Source organism: Babylonia areolata, chromosome 21 (genome assembly GCF_041734735.1).
Source record: "Babylonia areolata isolate BAREFJ2019XMU chromosome 21, ASM4173473v1, whole genome shotgun sequence".
Taxonomy (NCBI): Eukaryota; Metazoa; Mollusca; class Gastropoda; order Neogastropoda; family Buccinidae; genus Babylonia; species Babylonia areolata.
In genome coordinates this window covers 29,682,890-29,701,441 of record NC_134896.1, presented here as the reverse complement: position 1 = coordinate 29,701,441, position 18,552 = coordinate 29,682,890, and the positions used below count along the sequence as shown (strand labels likewise).

Here is an 18,552-nt window from a genome sequence, read left to right as displayed (position 1 = left end):
TGTAAGTTTCTGCCCCACTAAGTTACACAGATTTCTCTCCCGGGAAAACGCGTAACTACATTGAGAGCGCCACCCTTTTCTGCCTGTAACCTTAAGTGTATTCATTTTGTTTTCTTATCAAAACCTTTTCAAAACTTTAAACCTTTTAAAACTGTTTTGAAATCTCATCGTAGCAGAGGCTCTAAGCAAGGAAAACATTTGCGCAAGTCCCAATTTATCGTTTATATAAAAAGCAAAGAAGAAGAAAACGACCGAACGATAAACCCAGATCTGCCCACTGATCAATTTAAAAAAAAAAATTTCAATTTTTGACCAAAACCACTTACCATATTCAGGACGGAAATGAGTTATCTCCCTTCTAAAAATGTCCTAGTGCGCATGTACGGCTTGCTTTCGGAAGTAGTTTTCTGGTGCATGCACATAAAGCAGTTTTGAACATTCTGATAGTTGGCTTTTTCCAGTTTGAAGAAAAATCAGCTATGAGTTCCATTGGTACAGGGGTATGTAGATGTGTGATTGATATCAAACTTAAGTAATGTCCCTTAGATGAACAACAGTATAATTTGCTGTCCACTTTTGTCAGGAGTGACGATCGTCATCGTGTTGGACAAGGGGATAGTGTTGTCAAGAGAAGCCGGCAGTCTTCTGCTTTTACCACGGTCTCTGGACTGGGTCTTTTGGCTTGTGTTATGATTGGTTTATAATACAGACCAACTTGGGTTGTCGTCTCAAAGCCATTGGGATACGCACCGTGTTGTACAGTTTTCATTCATGGACGTTACCATCGTGTCAACAGCAGACGAAAAAGCATCGGTCGATGTCTGGCACAAAATAGGATGACATGACAGTTTCCTATCATTTTTAGTTTCCCAAATTATGGGACCCATTGTATTTTGGAGCTCATGCATATGAGAACTGATATTGCACGCAGTCCCGTAATATCTGTGAGTTGATTCATGGTCTGGTTGGGGTTGGGGGGCTCATTCGGCTGGTATCGGTTTACCCCTGAGAGACAAAAAGCAAAAAGTAGTAGTCTGCTGCGAAAACCCACATAGAGTAGAATTCCCATAGTTATCCTTCTTTTATCTTCTAAAACTTGAACTTTCTTCAAGGCATTTCTACCTCCATGCAATCCCCATACAGCAGAATAATCAGTATGTCGATTGAGGCTGTTACAAGGATGATGCCATTGATGGTGATGATTATGAAAAAGAAAATTAATATGAGTGAATGAAAAAGGCTGAAAAAATGGTAAATGGTCTTGATTATGTTTCCATTGATTTCCAATTAGTTGAGGAACATTTCTTGTAAAACACTGAACTGGTGTTTAAAACAGCCCGTCTAACCTGCATTTTATTTTTCACATGCAGATATCAGGAATGTATTTTTTGTGTCATTATATATATTGTATGTTTTTATTGTTTGCAGTATGATCTGTCGGCTTCACATTTTTCCCCTGATGGCAGAGTGTTCCAGGTAGAATACGCACAGAAAGCTGTAGAAAACAGTGGGTAAGTGAACTGGGAGAAATCATAAAGATTTTAGTTTGTATATAATTGTCCTGTGTTCTGTTTGAGTAATTTATGATGATGATAGTAATATTTAGATGTAGTATCAGCAATGAAATTAAAATGCATGAATATTTAACCCGTTCAACCCTGGGGAGTTAACAGCCATACTGATGCGGGAAAAAAATGCAGAAAATATGTGTGGATACACTTGGACATGCTGTAGAAGTAAGTTCCATTTCTTTGCAGCTTATGCATATCTAGGAACATGAAAACTGTATTAATGAGACAAATATTGTTGTCACAGCAATTCTCAGGTGCAGGACTCAATGAGTAAAAATGATTGTGATCATTAATTATATGATAATGATCGTAATAATATTAATAGAGATAAAAATGTTCCATCAACAACTATAATATATTGAGTAATATGTAATAATTACTAGTCAATAATTAAGAACATCTTTATCATAATCACTGTCATCGTATTTGTTAAAATTTGCCACACTTGGTTAATATGTCAATTTGCATAAAAAGAAAAAGAAAAAACAAACACCCCAAAACAAAACTGACAAGTCTCCATACATTTGCGCATCAGTGCAAACATTTTGCACAAGTGCATGTGTACTACTACATGTGTGTGTAATATGCATTGATCCTCCTCCTCAAGTATTTTTTTTATAAAAAAAAAGAGAGAAAAATACAGAAGAAGAGCCTGCTGCACTAGTACAGCAGTAGACAAATGAAAAGAGGATGGGGTTGTAACCAAACTGTGATAAAGCAGAAACCAGCCTTCTTTTAATGCAGATTTTATTTGAATAAACAACAACTTCTGAATAAAAAGCAACAGCAAAAGAATGTGTGTTTGTGTGCACATTTAAATCAGGGCTCCCATTAGTGCACACATTTCAAGGATGTACTTTTGACTAGGCTCTGGACAAGGGAATACGTTAGGTTGCACTTAAAGTCTGAGATAAGATATCTGTCATTAATCAGCCCTGGACACAGACTTAACTTTGTGTTTAGTTCAGTTCAATAACTTAAGGAGGCGTCACTGCGTTAGCCATATACGCTACACCACATCTGCCAAGCAGATGCCTGACCAGCAGCATAACCCATCACACTTAGTTAAGCCTTGAAGGGGTGAAGAAAAAGGATACATCATTTAAACAAACAAAGTAAACGTAAGCAAATAGATAATGAAAATTGAAATAAAATAAAATTAGGAAAAAATGAATAAATGGATAACTGTTTGTGTACAGGTTGACTCATTAATTATCAGCAGCATAACATATGAACTTGACTGAGCATGAAAATGAAATAGCTGATTTAAAAAATAGTTTTGAGTGCCTTGTGAAAAATCGCAGTGAGTGCTCCCCTTCCTAAAATGCTGGTCCAACTTTTTGATGGACCAAACTAAAAAAGAATTAGTCTTTCTTCACATGGTTAGGAGAATGCAGGGATGTGAGAGCTATGCAGAAACATGTGAATTTGCTTTTCCATATTTAAAAAAATAAAGCAAAAAAAAAAGAACACACAAAAAACTCTGTCACTTGGACAGCAGTGTGATGGGTGAATCAAGAGAAATAGGGGTAATACATCCTTGTCTGGCTTTCGTAAGCTTTGTACTGTTTTGTGATCATATCCAAGTGTCAACTTTTGAAAATTCAAAAACCCCAGTGGTAATTCCTGAGATGTATGGGAATCTGGTGAGAAATTGGGATGGGGGGGGGGGGGTCAGGGGTATGTGTATCTGATGAGAAAATCAGGGGAAAAAAGTACCACCACCTTGATTTTATCTGTCCTGACAGTGGAATGATCAATTCTTCTCTGTTCAGTGTGGATTCAACAAACATGTGTGCAAAACATTATGCAATACTTAGATATTAGAGTCAATTACCATGTTATTTTGATCAAATGGAGATTCTTATCACATGAGGCACGCTTTGTGATTGGGAGTGTACCAGTGTGCCAGAATATGGTGGTTGTTTTTTTTCTTGTTTTTTTTATAAAAATTTTTTGTTTTGTTTTTTAAATTTTTTACACAACTTATTTTGACATGGAAAACACATTTGTGCACACAACACAAGCACGTGCACACACACAAACATACGCGCACGCATGCACTTGCTCAAAGGATACAAACTCGCACACTTTTTATCATTGTTCACATACATACATACCGCCCGCTACATACAGACGCACACACAGAGGCACGCATACACAGACACACAAATGCATACATGCGCATGCTCTTTAGCCATCCTGTCTGGCCTGAGGGCCATTTGTCATTTTAAGTAGCAAAAACTGTAGCATTTGATGTTTTTTTGTTGTTGTTTTTTGTTTTTTTTATAAGTTGAAATTATGTCTGTCAGTGATGCTGTAATACTCTTCATAGCTGCAGTTAGGAATACATTATATAGGTCTGTGATCTGTAGTTGAAGTACCAATTATTATCTGCACTGCAAGCAGGAAACAATATTGCACCTCTGGGATGGGCACAAAAAAATAAAAAAAGAAGCCAAATTATATGCAAATTGAATTTACTGTTATATATATATATATATATTTTGTTTTTTTTTTTTTTTTTTTTTTTTTTTAATTCTCTAAACTTGGCACTTTGATCTGATATTCTGACACAACAAGAACAGTCATTTTTATCATTTTTTGTTCAAACAGGAACTACTTTTGCTAAGCATGGAAGTTTTTTTGTTTTTTTTGCATGTCTTTGGTGCAGATAGTAAAGAAGGGAAATTAATCTGTAATTAATGCTAGGGGGCTTAATTTGCTACTGATCTTTGTCATCTTAAACATTACATTTTGAAATTATACTCAATACATAAAAAGCTTGTGTGTTTTACTCTCAGTGTACAGGGCTTTCACTATGTTCATTCGCCCAAGTGGTCTTTTTTGGAAAATACTAAAATCAGTATGACGAGTGGACTTTATAGATCTGTTGGCTGAACCCTGAAGGTCATGGGCAAAAATCAGTTGTGTACACATATTTATACATATTCAAAGCATGTGCTCGTATTCTTCGCGAACACGAACGACGCCATTTTGTTTCCAGTTGTTGACCTACCCGTTCAATCCTATATTCAATCGACAATACACGATAACATGTGATGGAAAGTTGGAGAAGGAGACCGTTAAATATTGATTCAGAGAAAGATTTGTGAACGCCTCATCACTTACTGGATTATGCCCCAAACTGCCATAAAAATATTCACAGAATCAGTCGGTATTCACAGTTTAAAATAATAAACCATGAGAGTTAATACCCTTGAATCTAGTTGCCTGATGAAACATAAAAATTTCCAGTCATGACTTTGCTCAAAATGAAGTCCTTTTCACTTCATACGACATTTGGAAGTACTTGTACTTGGCTCTACATGTTATTAGTTTAACAAAATACTCGATTTTCATATCAACTTTAAAACTATAAAACTAGAATGAACATAAAAGAGAAATTGAATCGACCGTGTCAACCGGGTGTAACTAAACTTGTACATCAATCTAGATCCAGAGAAAACGGCTAAATGTTGCAGTGTGATTGTGACAAAAGCCACATCTCCTTTACCGCAGACTTAAAAACAATTTTTAATTGCCCTTAAAGATTTTTTTGAATGCCCAGGATACACCAGAATAATATGATTTAAACAGCACTGTGGACTTAAAAAGAATTTTTAATTGCCCTTAAAGATTTTTGTGAATGCCCAAGATACATCAGAATAATATGATTTAAACAGCGTTCTCACTGCAAAAACCGCAATCGATTTATCGCCCTTGAAAAAAGTATGTTCAAAAAATATTATATTTTTGAACGTCAGTTAAGGCGCCACGATAGTGTAATGGGTAAGACAGTTTCTTCTCACCTGAACATGCAGGGTTCGAATCTGCCGTTAGGACTCCAAAGCTTCATAACAAATACAGAACACATTTTAACGATTAGATTTTTTTTTAAAGTGTATCACAAGTGAGTCTTGAAGGCCTTGCCTCTCTTATTTGTTTCACTTTCTTTCATCCCCTCTCGCATCCCTGAAAATGCAAACAAAGTGATGTTGCATCTGAATTGGTTGTTCATTAACACTGATTAACTCTTTCCGGACGAAGGAATGCTCACGCATTCCTACACAAAACGTATTTGGTTTCGGACGAAGGAATGGAATAGCATTCTCCGAAAGTAAAATTCCATCATGCGCTGTACACGTGATTTTGTGATTAGCCAAGCAGAGTGCGCTATTCTGGGTCACTCCACAATCGAACAATGTGATTGGTTAGTCTGGGATGTGTGGCCTGTCTCGCACACATGCTGACAAAGTCACTGACCGGTCATCTGCTCGAGTGCCAGCCTGTTAGCAGAGCAGCCTTTTCTCAGAATGTTGTGAAGCGAACTTGCCAAAGTACTTGAAATGCTACAAACTGAAGGGTCGGACATTGAAGAGGTGGATGATGACGAAGAAGAAAGCGAATTTAATGCAGAAAGCGAGCATGGGTATGGTGATTCGGGGTGAAAAATTGGCAGTATTTTCTACATATGGCAAAACTGTAAAAATAAGATGAGAAATTTGATTTTTTTTTTATATGTAATAGCTCAACACGTATTAAACCAGTTCTGAAAGTTTCATTTTCTTACACAGCATTTTGTATTTTTTGTAATTTTTTTTCCAAACCCTTACAAATGGGTCGTCTGTGGGGAAAAGCAAGGGAGAAAACTTGTTGTCCCGAGTGAGTTAAGCATTGAAGTTGAAGAACGAACTTCAACAAGGAGGAAATCACCAGAGCGGCATGTTGTCACTTGACCACTGTCATCATGAAGTGGAGACAAATGTGACTGGAACAGGAGGTCAGACTGCTGGTACTACAATTTTTTGCAGGAGTAGACCCTCTGTTGTTGGAGCTTGGCCCCCTCAAATGGCACTTGCGGCCCCTTGTCACTCCAGCCAGTGACCTCCTGTTTATTTACTCAAATGGGAGCCCCTTAAATGCATACTTGCTTGCATGTGTGTGTTTGCTTTTCTACAGTTATATCTCTTACCATCTTTGTCAGTGATTGTATTATTGTTTTCAGAGCATTTTTTTTTTTTATTGGTTTCAGAGAGATGCAGTGCATGAGTGTTTCATGCTTGTTATTATTGTTTGTGTTCAGAACAGCCATAGGTATCCGGGGAAAGGATGGTGTGGTGCTGGGAGTGGAGAAACTGGTGACATCCAAGTTGTATGAACAGGGAGCCAACAAACGTCTTTTCAACATTGACAGACACATTGGAGGGGTATGCTGGCATCCTGTGTGTGTGCGTGAGTGTGTGTGTTGAAAATTAGATAACTTCACTAATAACAGTACTCAGTGTGGTTATAAATGATATCTTTCTGTTGGATACCAATAAGCAGCAACTTCTTGTACTGTTCTGATGAAATAATGTGATAAAAGAATAAACATATTGAGGTGATGTTAGCAAAATAGATCATGTTGTGAAGATTCAACAAGTCCTGTTTTGTCACACATACTTAACCGTGACCCAACTAGTGCAGACTCCGGCAGGGGTCTGACATTCCTGTCCTGTGCAAACTACTATCCGCCTATGCGGAGAAAATGAGAGAACTACGGCCGATAACCTCCCGGAAGTAGGTAACGTCCCCTTTGTCCCCCTGGTTATCGCCCTCTTTTTCCGGCAGCCATCTCGACACCTGTACCTGTGCACTTCATACGGCTAAGTTTTTCGCATTTTCTACCTGTCTATCGATTCTTTGGCGTTTCTGTTTTGTGTCCGATTATGTCTTCAAACAGGTCGCACAATTATGTAGCCCGATTGGGAGATCGGGCTAAAATTAAGGCACGATCGCAATCGATTCGCGATCAGTCTGGGCCCTCTACCTCTGCCGCTCTCAGCAACGCCAACCCTACGCCACCCCCACTTCCTCCGCTACCTCCGGTCGACTCCAGACCACCACTACCCACTACGCCTCCTCCGGCGACTTCTACAGGTTTGCTTACCAATACACAGGTCAGTGGTGCCATTCACAATCCTTTTTTCGATTCGCGATCGGACTCGTCGCGATCCGCGATTTCTCGGCTCTGCCAGTCGGCAGTACCCGAGTCGACCTCCTCTATCCCTTTCCCCATGCCCTCAGTCTCAAGGGATTTTTGCACAAACCCTTTGGGGAAACAACGCAAGTCACTTGCTCTGGATCCGCACACTAGTCTGGGCCCTACGTGCGATGCGTCCGTGGTGGCGGCCGTGACATCGGATCACGAGCCCCCCACGCGGCATGCCTCGACCGTCTCGGATCCTTTGGCGACCGTGGCGTGTAGGGATGCCCTCCCATTGTGCAGGGAGGAAGGTGGACCACTAGGGGACACGCTTGCCCATACACGTGCACCCCTCCCCTTGTCACGATTTTCCAATCCAAGGGAGGCAACTCCTGCTTCGGTCCCCTTATCGGTGACCGCCGCAGTTACTTCCCTTGCACCGTCACTGCCCCTTGCCTCCAGTGCAGGCGCGTGCACGGTTCCTCCAAGCCATGCAGTGATGTCCACATCTGCCATTTCTCCAGCTGCTGCTGTTTCCCAGCCACAAACGGTCTCACAGCAAGCTGCTCAAACAAACAATCAGCAGCTCATTATCAGCTTGCTGCAGCAATTATGCTCCACTGTCCTTCCTGGTGCCACACCTTCTCCTGCTTCTGCTCCTTCTTCTAATGCAATACCACCACCCCCTGCCACCCACCAGCAGCTACCCTCCACTTCAGCAGGACACACTCAGAGCACCCAGGACAGCCACACTGGCCACGTGCCCAGCACACAGCCTGATCCATCACCCTATGCCACTGAAGAGACTTTTTCTGATGGTGACACAGACTCAGAGGAACCACCTTCAGAAGAAAACCAGTTGGTTTCCCTGCAGGAAGCACTAGGACACCTAGCTTCCTACACTCCAGACAGGGTGGAGACAATTCATGCACCGGGCACGCCTCAATCCTGCGGTGCTATGGAAATCATGGGCATCCACAGATCCTCCAATGGCCCTCACTATGCCCTCACACAGTCGCCCATGGTACTTGATGCCCTGCATAGTACGCTGGCACGCATCAGGGGCCAACCCATCAGCGAGGTCCCCTCTGATTCTGTACCCGATTTCCCTGCAGCAATGGGTCGAGGCAAATTCTTAAAAACCCAACCCAGACCCACTTCAAAACCCCCACTGTTAGCTCCGGGTCCTATCCCGCAAAGGCCCCTGCCTCTTTCTCAGGAGGACCTACTACTACTCCCAAACAATTCGCAGGCCAATCGCTCAGTCACAGTGACAGACAGATTCTTGATGGACCTGGAAGAAGCTGCAAGGTTGTCCCTTGAATCAACTGCAGCCATAGACAACTTCCTGGCGGGCCTTGCCACAGCACTGATGGAAACGCCAGCTGACCCACCAGCCGGCCTTGACATCTCGGTCTTCTCTCCCTTCGTACAGCAGATCGCCCAGCTCCTTATGCGCTCTGCCAATATACAAGCGCAGGCCTACATGAACGTGATTTTGGCCAGGAGGGACGCTGTGCTCGACCACTCTCCATACGTGCGTTCTCTGCCAGAACATGCTTCCCTCAGAGCGCTTCCTCCCGCCGACGGTTCCCTTTTTGGTCAAGGCTTCCCCACTGCGGCCATCAAACGCCGCGCAGACTTGGGTAGGGACCTTGCCCTCGGCGCAGGCCCTCTCCGCACTCAGGCACACCCGCGGCATGCTCAACGGCATCAGCCCTACACCTTAAGGCGTAGCAACATTACCTCCTTCTGACCGCGCCCGCGCCAATCCACAACCTCAAACGCCAGAGCACAACCCAGGCCACAACCCAGGGGTCAGCCCAGACCGTACAGGCGCCAGCCGCACTCACTCCGCCCTCCACGCAGGCCAGCAACCAACTCCACTCCGGCCCACCCCCAATGACTTGCCCCCGCCCTTCACCTGCCACTCGCGCACCAACAGCCAGCAGGAAGCCTGTCCAGGCACATGCCAGCGTGGCTGTCTCTCCCAGCATGCGAGTGGGTCCTCCGGGTGATAGGGTCGGGGTTCCGCCTGCCTTGGCTCTCCTCCAAGGCACCTCTCACTCTCTCTCCTCCTCCCTTCCCCCCCCCTCAGGGCGACACAGCCTGCTCAGCCCTGCGGGACGAAATACTCTCTCTTCTCCACAAAGAGGCCATAGAAGAAGCTCCTCCTCTCTCCCCGGGCTTCTTCGGCCGCATTTTCGTCGTTCCCAAAACATCCGGCGGATGGCGGCCAGTCCTAGACCTTTCGCCCCTAAACAGATATCTCCAGCACAAATCATTCCGCATGGAATCACCTGCGTCAATCAGGGACTCCATCAGACAAGGCGACTGGGCAGTCTCCATAGACCTCACAGACGCTTACTTCCATGTCCTCGTTCACCCCAGGGACCGCAAGTGGCTCCGCTTCTCATGGGAAGGCAAGTCCTTCCAGTTCAGAGCCCTTCCATTCGGCCTGGCTCCAGCCCCGTGGGTCTTCACCAGAGTGGTCAGGGAACTATGTTTGGCCCTCAGGAGCAAGGGCATACGCCTGAGGGTCTACCTAGACGACTGGTTGATCCTCGCTGAGAGCAAGGCCCTCTGCCAGCATCACCTCAACCTCGTCAGGACCCAGTGCCAAGCACTGGGCTTTCTGATGAACACAGACAAATCGGAACTGGAGCCCTCTCAACAGTTCGAATTCCTGGGTATGGCGATCGATTCGGTATCAATGACCATACGTCCGGCCATGCCTCGCCTCCACAGGCTACACAGCCTCCTTTCTCATCTATCACAGGCAGCCTCGGCGTCAGCCAGGGAGCTTGCCTCTCTACTGGGCTTCATGGAGTCTCTTGCTGCACTGGTCCCCTTGGGCAGACTACACAAACGCCCATTTCAGCGCCACTTCCAGAACAGGTGGTCCCAGTCTTCTCAGACGTGGGACACCCAGATTCCTCTAGGCACATGGTTCTCACAGTCGACCCAGCGCTGGATGGACATGCAATGGCTCAACGCCGGGGTTCCCATCTCGAACCCAACTCCAGATGCAGAACTATACACAGATGCCTCCAACATGGGCTGGGGTGCCCACATGGAGAACCACACAGCGTCGGGGACTTGGTCCCCACAGCAGCAATCATGGCACATCAACAAACTGGAACTGGAGGCGGTCTCCCTTGCCCTCCAGCACTTCCTCCCCCACGTTTCGCGCAGGTCGATCTTGCTATGCACAGACAACACGACGGTAGCATGTTATCTGAACAAACAGGGGGGAGCTCACTCTCACCAGCTGTCCCTGCATGCGGAGACAGTCCTCCTCTGGTGTCAGGAGCACAACATCCACCTGACAGCACGACATGTCCCAGGCAAGCTCAACATTCTAGCAGATTACCTCAGCAGATCCCACACAGTGCTTCAGACGGAGTGGACCCTGTCACACTCAACACTTCAGCCGATCTGGGACCATTGGCACAAACCACATGTGGATCTCTTCGCCACAAGGTTCAACTTCCGCATCCCCACATACGTCTCCCCAGTCCCAGACCCGCAGGCCTGGGCCGTGGACGCCCTGTCGATCAGCTGGTCCAACCTTTCGGGGTACGCCTTCCCCCCACTGCCAATCATGGGAAAAGTCCTCAGAAAGGCAAGGCTGGAGAGTGCCGTCCTGATTCTCATCGCACCCCACTGGCCAGCACAGCCGTGGTTTCCCGACCTTCTCCACCTCACTCACGTCCCCCCACTCCGCCTTCACATCGGCAGACACTCCCTAGTTCAGCCCCGCTCAGGCATTCCCCACGGAAACCCAGAGGTTCTCAACCTACACGCCTGGCTACTGTGCGGGAATCTCTGTCAGCACTAGGCGCCTCTGATGACACAGCCGACCTCGTATGCAGGTCACATCGCAAAGGCACTCAAGGCGTTTACTCTGCACACTGGAATCGCTGGCTCTCCTGGTGCTCTACCCACTCAGTCATTCCCACACACCCATCCAACATGGACCTCGCCAACTTTCTCGCTTTCCTCTCCTCTTCCAAAGGCCTCTCCGCCTCTGCAGTACGCGTCCATCGCGCTGCAATCAGCTCCACTCTTCGGCAACTAGGCGGACCCTCTTTCTCAGATGACCCCCTGCTTAGGGCATTAGTCCGAGGGGCTTCCCTCAGCCACACACGTACATCCCCTCGGTCCCCTTCTTGGGACCTGTTTCTGGTACTACAATACCTCCGCAAGGCACCCTTCGAACCCCTTGCTATAGCTCCCTTCAAGCTACTCTCAATGAAGACACTCTTTCTCGTCTCACTCGCCTCAGGCAGACGTTGTAGTGAGGTCCATGCCCTCAGTGGCGTCACACAGGATATAGCCTTTGAGCCGGACGGATCTATCTCACTTAGGTTCCTCCCTGAATTTCTTGCCAAAAATCAGACTCCCGATACACCCTCTCCCATTCTTTTCATCAAACCGCTCTCTTCCATTCTAGCCCATGATGACGAGGATAGATTCCTCTGCCCGGTCAGGGCCCTGCGCATATACCTCAAAAGGTCGCGCCCTTTCCGAGCGTCCAAGCGACGCCTCTTCATTAGCTGGAACCTAGACCATCCACGTGACATTAGCAAAACGTCGCTGTCTCGATGGATAGTCAATGCGATCAAAGGTGCATATGCAGACGTAGGTTTGAGACTCGATGCCTCCTCAGCCAGAGCGCATGAAGTCAGAGCGTGGTCCTCCTCTCTTGCCCTGGCGCACTCAATACGGCTACAAGACATCTTAGATGCCGCCTACTGGAAAAATCCTGCCACCTTCATCGACTTCTACCTGAGAGACGTCGCACGCCTGCGGGATGATGGCTCAAGAGGCATCGCTTCTGTGGTAGTTGCACAGCAGGCTATCGCAGCACATAGACAGTAGAACAGGCTAGCCCGCCACCTTGTCGCGCTATTCTGCACTAGTTGGGTCACGGTTAAGTATGTGTGATTAAAAGGAAATTTTCTATCTAAAATTACGTTTAAATAACATACTTACCGTGACCCAAATTTAAGACCCTCCCGGCCTCCCCGCTTCCTGTTCTCCCTGCTCGCTGCGCTGCTGATGGCATATTGCCGTCAAAAGAGGGCGATAACCAGGGGGACAAAGGGGACGTTACCTACTTCCGGGAGGTTATCGGCCGTAGTTCTCTCATTTTCTCCGCATAGGCGGATAGTAGTTTGCACAGGACAGGAATGTCAGACCCCTGCCGGAGTCTGCACTAGTTGGGTCACGGTAAGTATGTTATTTAAACGTAATTTTAGATAGAAAATTTCCTTTTTGCAAGTAGAATATGAGATGATCACCATGTCCAAACCAAAGTAAATTCAGTTTTAATTTAAACAAAGAAAAAAAACCCCACAAAAAAACAAACAAAACAAAACAACAAACAAGACATGGAATAACCACATGCACACACTCACTCACAGCACTGGTTTATGTTCATGATCTCCTGCACTCATGTCCACCTCCTCCTGTCCTGTAAACTCACCCACCCTCACACATTCAGGAATGTGCAGATTCTCTCTGACTGACAGGCAGTAAATCTTCCTTGGGACACTGGAGTGATGCATTCAAATTCAAATGATTAAGATCTCGTTTTCCTTCTAGTCTAAGTCCTTCCATGTCCAACTTGTGTTTCAAGAGAACTGTTTGTTGGTTTAATTATAATTTCTCATATTCAGTCTCTTCTACAGCTAACTTGCAACACCTCGCTTCACCTCTTGCTTCACCCTAGTCCGATGGTTCTTCTTGATAACTTTCTGTAGGATAAAGTTCCAGTTAAAACAGTTTCTGTTTTGTAACAGTTGTTTTTGCTGTACAGGCTGTGGCAGGTTTGCTAGCAGACGCACGTCAGTTAGTGGAGCGAGCGAAGGAAGAATCAGCCAACTACAGATACAACTACGGCAGCGCTATTCCTCTCAAGGTCAGCTTCTTGCCTCTGTCATGTTGGCTGTTACTGTGCACAATGCACAACTGTTAAGATCTGGGTACACTGTATGAGAAAGCTGAGGACAGTTAACATTAAAACATTGTAAGACATGATCAGTTTATTTTTGATTGCAAAGTAGTGTCCATGGGCAGTTCAGTTGAATGTTTTTTGGCTGTTGTGCGAAAAGTATTTTGTGAATTCAGAACTTTTTCCTATTGATGTTCGATTATCTCTGCAACAAAGGTATGTCTGTGATTATGTACATAAAATAAAATGAAGAAAAGCATAAATTGTCCCAGGACCAGAGAGAGTCTCCTGTGAGAGCACTATCCCAATCTCACGGATTCAGCAATCGCTGGAATGGTTATCGATGCTCCGTGATGGGGACAAGTTATTACCAAGTATTGCGGCGAGTCTGTAAGTGGAAGAAAGTCAGGAACAGTCTGCAGTGACCAAAGGAGAGTAGAGAGCAAGACGAAGTTCACAAAACAAAACATCGAATAAAATGCCACAAACAGACGCAAACAATGTAAGATACATGAATCCCGAGATGAAAATGCCCCGGAAAGCCGCAACAAACAACGAACATGCATGAAAATAACATTTCTAATGCATGAAAGGTTGGCAAAGACAGAGCAAATCGATAATGTCACTTATCTGAAAAATGGCAGCCATTCAGAATGATAGTTTACCTACTGCCGGAAACGGCATTTCATTGGCTAGCAGATAGTGGTCTAATGGCGAGATGTGGTATCACTGAGTTGCTGCAATTAATTTTGGCCGAGAAGAGCAAACAGGTAGGCCTGGTTTGCATCAGTGGTAAGTATATTTAACCAAACTGGGAGTATAATACTAACTCCCCATTTTCGTCACAGGAATATTTTGGATTATTTAAAAATTATCTTCAATCATGTGCCAGGAGTGATGATTTAAAACAAAATTTGAATATTAATGGCTAATTGATTTATTGTTCTAGACAACGGGAAACTTTTAGATAAGTATGTTAAAAAAAAAAAACTTGTTCAACTAGTTCATGTGTTTGGAATGTTTACAGACATCGCAGTTTTTATATAATGTATATCAGTTCTTTTCCTTAATATTTTCATGGAGAACATTTTTTGTTTGTTTGTTTGTTTTTTTGTTTTTTTTGTTGTTGTTTTTTTGTTTTGTTTTGTTTTGGTCTGAGCAACTGGACATTTTACTGTTTGTATTTTTTGGGGGGCTTGTTTTGTCTGGGAACGCTGAAGAAGAAGTTTACAAGTGCCTGTGCCAGAAAAAAAAGTCCAACAGACTCATGCCTACCGTTGTAAAAGTGGATTCCCGTTTGTTTTTCAGCACCTGACAGACCGGGTATCTGGGTATGTCCATGCCTACACTCTGCACAGCGCAGTGAGGCCATTCGGCACCAGCATGATCATTGCCTCCTATGATGCTGACGGTCCACAGATGTACCTCATTGAGCCCTCAGGGGTGTCATGGGTTAGTCATCTGTTTTCATCTCAAAGCTTTGACACTGATGATGAATGAGTAGCTGGTGGTGGTCTTTTTGTTTGTTTCTTCTGTGACAGTGTTTATTTGGTGTGACAGATACAAACGTTTAAGTTGTTTGGATGTTAAACAGTTAACTACTGATCTAATTAGACCAGGACTGTCCAGCTTTGGTGTTTGTAGGTATGTTTGTACACATTCCATCATAACTATCTGTTCTACAAAAATCTTTTTTTTTTCTTTTTTGATGATGATGAGCAAACAATATTGTGGATAAACTGATTGGTTTTTGTGTGTAATGTTGCACAAGCATAGGGAGTTTCGTTATGATTAGATATGTCCTTTTTGCCCAAGCTGGAAAATCATGTTGAAGATAGGGCAAGTTTGAAACATTTAGATACGATTGTTAACAATGAAATATGAATAGATGTGGGTTGCTTTGATAGATTGTTTCCTTTCCAGCACATGACTGTTGATTTCGACAAACTCGTTTCTGATGGTGAACGAAAATTATGATTTGAATCAATATATGCAGTTAACACGCTTTGTTGTTGGTTTTTTTGTTTTGCTTTTAATAGTAATTTTATTGTTACACAAAAATATGTTTGATTTTCATGGTAATTACTGGTAACATGGCAACGCTCACCCTCATTTATTTTATATGTTGACGCGATTTGACATGTTTGGCAGGGCTACTATGGCTGCGCAATCGGCAAAGCCAAGCAGACAGCCAAGACGGAGATAGAGAAGCTGAAGATGAAGGACATGACCATGCAGGACCTGGTGAAGGAGGTGGCCAGGATGTGAGTGTCGCCCTTTGTCACCTCATTTCTTGTTGCTTCACCTCAGTGACAGGCAGAATTCTTACATGTGTGCAGATGCTTGCACACACACACACACACACACACGTGCACACACACTTGCACATTATTGGTAATGGCATGTTAAATGTGACATATTGAAGAATTTGAGGTGATTAAGATTTGATTTGATAAGAGCATGTTGTGTTCTATTTATGATGATGCCTGCTTTGGTTATTATCAGTAATATTGGTATTGTGACCCCCGCCTCCCCTCCTCCTTGTTCCAGGTTCTTCTGCTCCTAGTGACCATAAAATCATGTTTTGCAGGATGGGAGAATTAAATGGATTATGTGATACATGCTCAGAATGATATTTATGCTACTTATGTTTGTATCATGTATATGCATGACATGGTATTCCTCTGTGTGGTGTGCAGCATCTACGTGGTGCACGATGAAGTGAAGGACAAATCCTTTGAGCTGGAACTGAGCTGGGTTGGAGATGGTGAGTCACTGTTTCACGATGAACGTTGTACGCATGGGTAATGAATGTGCTTGTCTTTCATTGCATGGACACATGTCAGCAGGAATTGCTTTACTCAAGGAACAGAAAGGAAGGTGATGCTGTAGATAATATACAAGTAATTTTTATGGTCATTTTTGCCATATGTGCTTGTCACATCTGATAGGCTGACCAGTGAGGAATTGTGTGTTGTGCAGCCACAGGAGGCAAACACCAGCTGGTGCCCAAAGATGTACATGCCGCTGCTGAAAAGTATGCCAAGGTGAGTTGGTCTTGTCTTTTTACCTGGTCATCATTATCAGACTTTTCTGCTTTAAAAGAAAGCAAGGTTAGGGAGGAATGAGAGGGTTTTTGTTGTTGTTGTTGTTTTTAGAAAATGGTTTTTACATAGGGTTGTGTGTGAGGAGGGGAGGGGAAGATATTGTGTGTGTGTGTGAAAGAAGAGAAAGAGTACAGATGTGGCAGTCTGCAATATTTCACAGCTGTTGCATGATCAGATGATCTCATGACAGTATGTCATAAACCTTTAGTAATGCGCATCTAGCCAGGCTCACCTTCAGAAATGACAGATTGATATTGTCAGCTGTATGTACACTACTATGTTTTTGTCCAACCAGTTGAGCTAGCAGAATCATAATCATAAAAGTGTTGAGTCAAAAATGTTTTTGAACTAGTGTGAATGCACTACATACAGATTTACTTGAAGATATACTCTCAGTGACTAACACAAATAATTTGTACCTCAGCCCATCACATTAAAAAAAAAAAAAAAAATTGTCCCCAGTATCAGTGGATCAGTTGTTTTCAATATGAAATTTGTTGCAGTAATCAAGAGATCTAAATGTGAACATTATTATTTCAAGCTTTTTTTTTTTTTTTTTTTTCAATTGAAATCTAAGCAGTTATGGAGCATATGATTATATGTTGTAACAGCTTATGTGCATGGAACAACTTTGAAAGATCTGAAAGTGAGGTGTGCACAGAATTTTTGATGACCTGATCATTTTCTGTTTCCAGGAAGCTCTTGAGGAATCAGACGACTCTGATGAAGAGGACCTATAGTTCATTAGCAGTTTATTTTCATGTTGCCCTTTTTTTTCTCTCATCATTACTGATTCATATATTTTGTTGTGTCAGCCAGTTGTGGAACTAAGAAGGACGTTGAACTGAGGGTTTATTGTGCAGATCAAACTGATCACTATCATTGGTGGAACAAGGACTGCATGGTTTTGTCTTCATTACTAGGCTTCATTAGTTTCTTCCTAAGTTCATCTGTGTCACATTACAGTTGGGTGGAGTTTGGCAGACATCATTCTTGAAATGTTGAGTTTTATATGCTAAGCTTGATAGTTTATTTGCTGTAAACTACCTTGACAGAGTTTCTTTACTTTCTTGACAAAGAGGCAGTCCTGAATCAAAGAGTGCTGGTTCTTCAAGGGAGGGGTGATGGGGAGGTTGCTTTCACAGAGACCACAGTTACTGTTCTTTTATGGGCATATGGTTTCAGAAAACTTTTACAACATGCAGCATGTTTTTTTTCTTTGGTGTTTGTTGAAAACTACATCCTTGGCAAGATTATGTGTTGCTGGGTTTTTTTTTTTTTTTTTTTTTTTTTTATTTTTATTTAATGACTGAATGTGATTGTTTCATGAAATAAATGACAGTGCATATTGTTTTCATTCCATGGATTGCTGTGATTTGTGCTTGTACAATTGGTTCGGTTGGGTCTATGTGTGTTTTGTTTTTTGTTGTTTTATTTTAGGATAGAAAAATGGTGAGAAACAAAATGTTGAAAAACATGCAACACTTCTTGTTTTAGGTTAATAATCCATATTTCATTCAAAAGCAATCCCATACAAATGAAATAACCTTACAATGTTACAAAAAAAACACAAAATAAAATTTATGCAAATCACTGCCAGGGAGGAAAGTCATACAAATATCCAGCTTATTTGAAATAATTACCTTTAAAAAATGTTCAGAAAGAAAATAAATAGAAATGTAAACATATTTCATCTTGAATCAGTAGAGCTGCTGTGATTTGTGCTCATTCAATTGGTTCAGTTGGGTTTGTGTGTGTGTTTTGTTTTTTGTTGTTTTATTTTAGGAAAGGGTGGAGAACACTCCAGTGGAATGAATATCAACATTATTTACCTTCTGCAGATTTTCTTATCAGGAATTTTTTCCAATAAGCAGGTCATGTAAAATGTTTTAGCCACTTTTTTTTTTCTTTATAAAGACCTTTTACTACTGCAAACCGATAAGGACA

At 43.2% G+C, this 18,552-nt stretch overlaps 1 protein-coding gene across 1 annotated transcript; it reads left to right on the top strand.

Annotated features, from left to right (window-relative positions):
* The first annotated feature begins 372 nt into the window (after positions 1–372).
* Positions 373–17,909, top strand: LOC143295790 (proteasome subunit alpha type-3-like). The gene is made up of 9 exons (XM_076607409.1): positions 373–500; positions 1,429–1,511; positions 6,658–6,781; positions 13,364–13,465; positions 14,807–14,950; positions 15,650–15,762; positions 16,198–16,265; positions 16,481–16,545; positions 17,301–17,909. The coding sequence occupies exons 1-9, from the start codon at positions 480–482 to the stop codon at positions 17,343–17,345; spliced, it is 765 nt and encodes a 254-aa protein (XP_076463524.1). The 5' UTR covers positions 373–479; the 3' UTR covers positions 17,346–17,909.
* Positions 17,910–18,552: the final 643 nt, after the last annotated feature.

Coding starts and splice junctions, on each gene's coding strand:
- LOC143295790 (XM_076607409.1), top strand. CDS start 480: ATGAGTTCCATTGGTACAGGG. Junction 501..1,428: donor TGAGTTCCATTGGTACAGGG/GTATGTAGATGT, acceptor TATTGTTTGCAG/TATGATCTGTCGGCTTCACA. Junction 1,512..6,657: donor AAAGCTGTAGAAAACAGTGG/GTAAGTGAACTG, acceptor GTTTGTGTTCAG/AACAGCCATAGGTATCCGGG.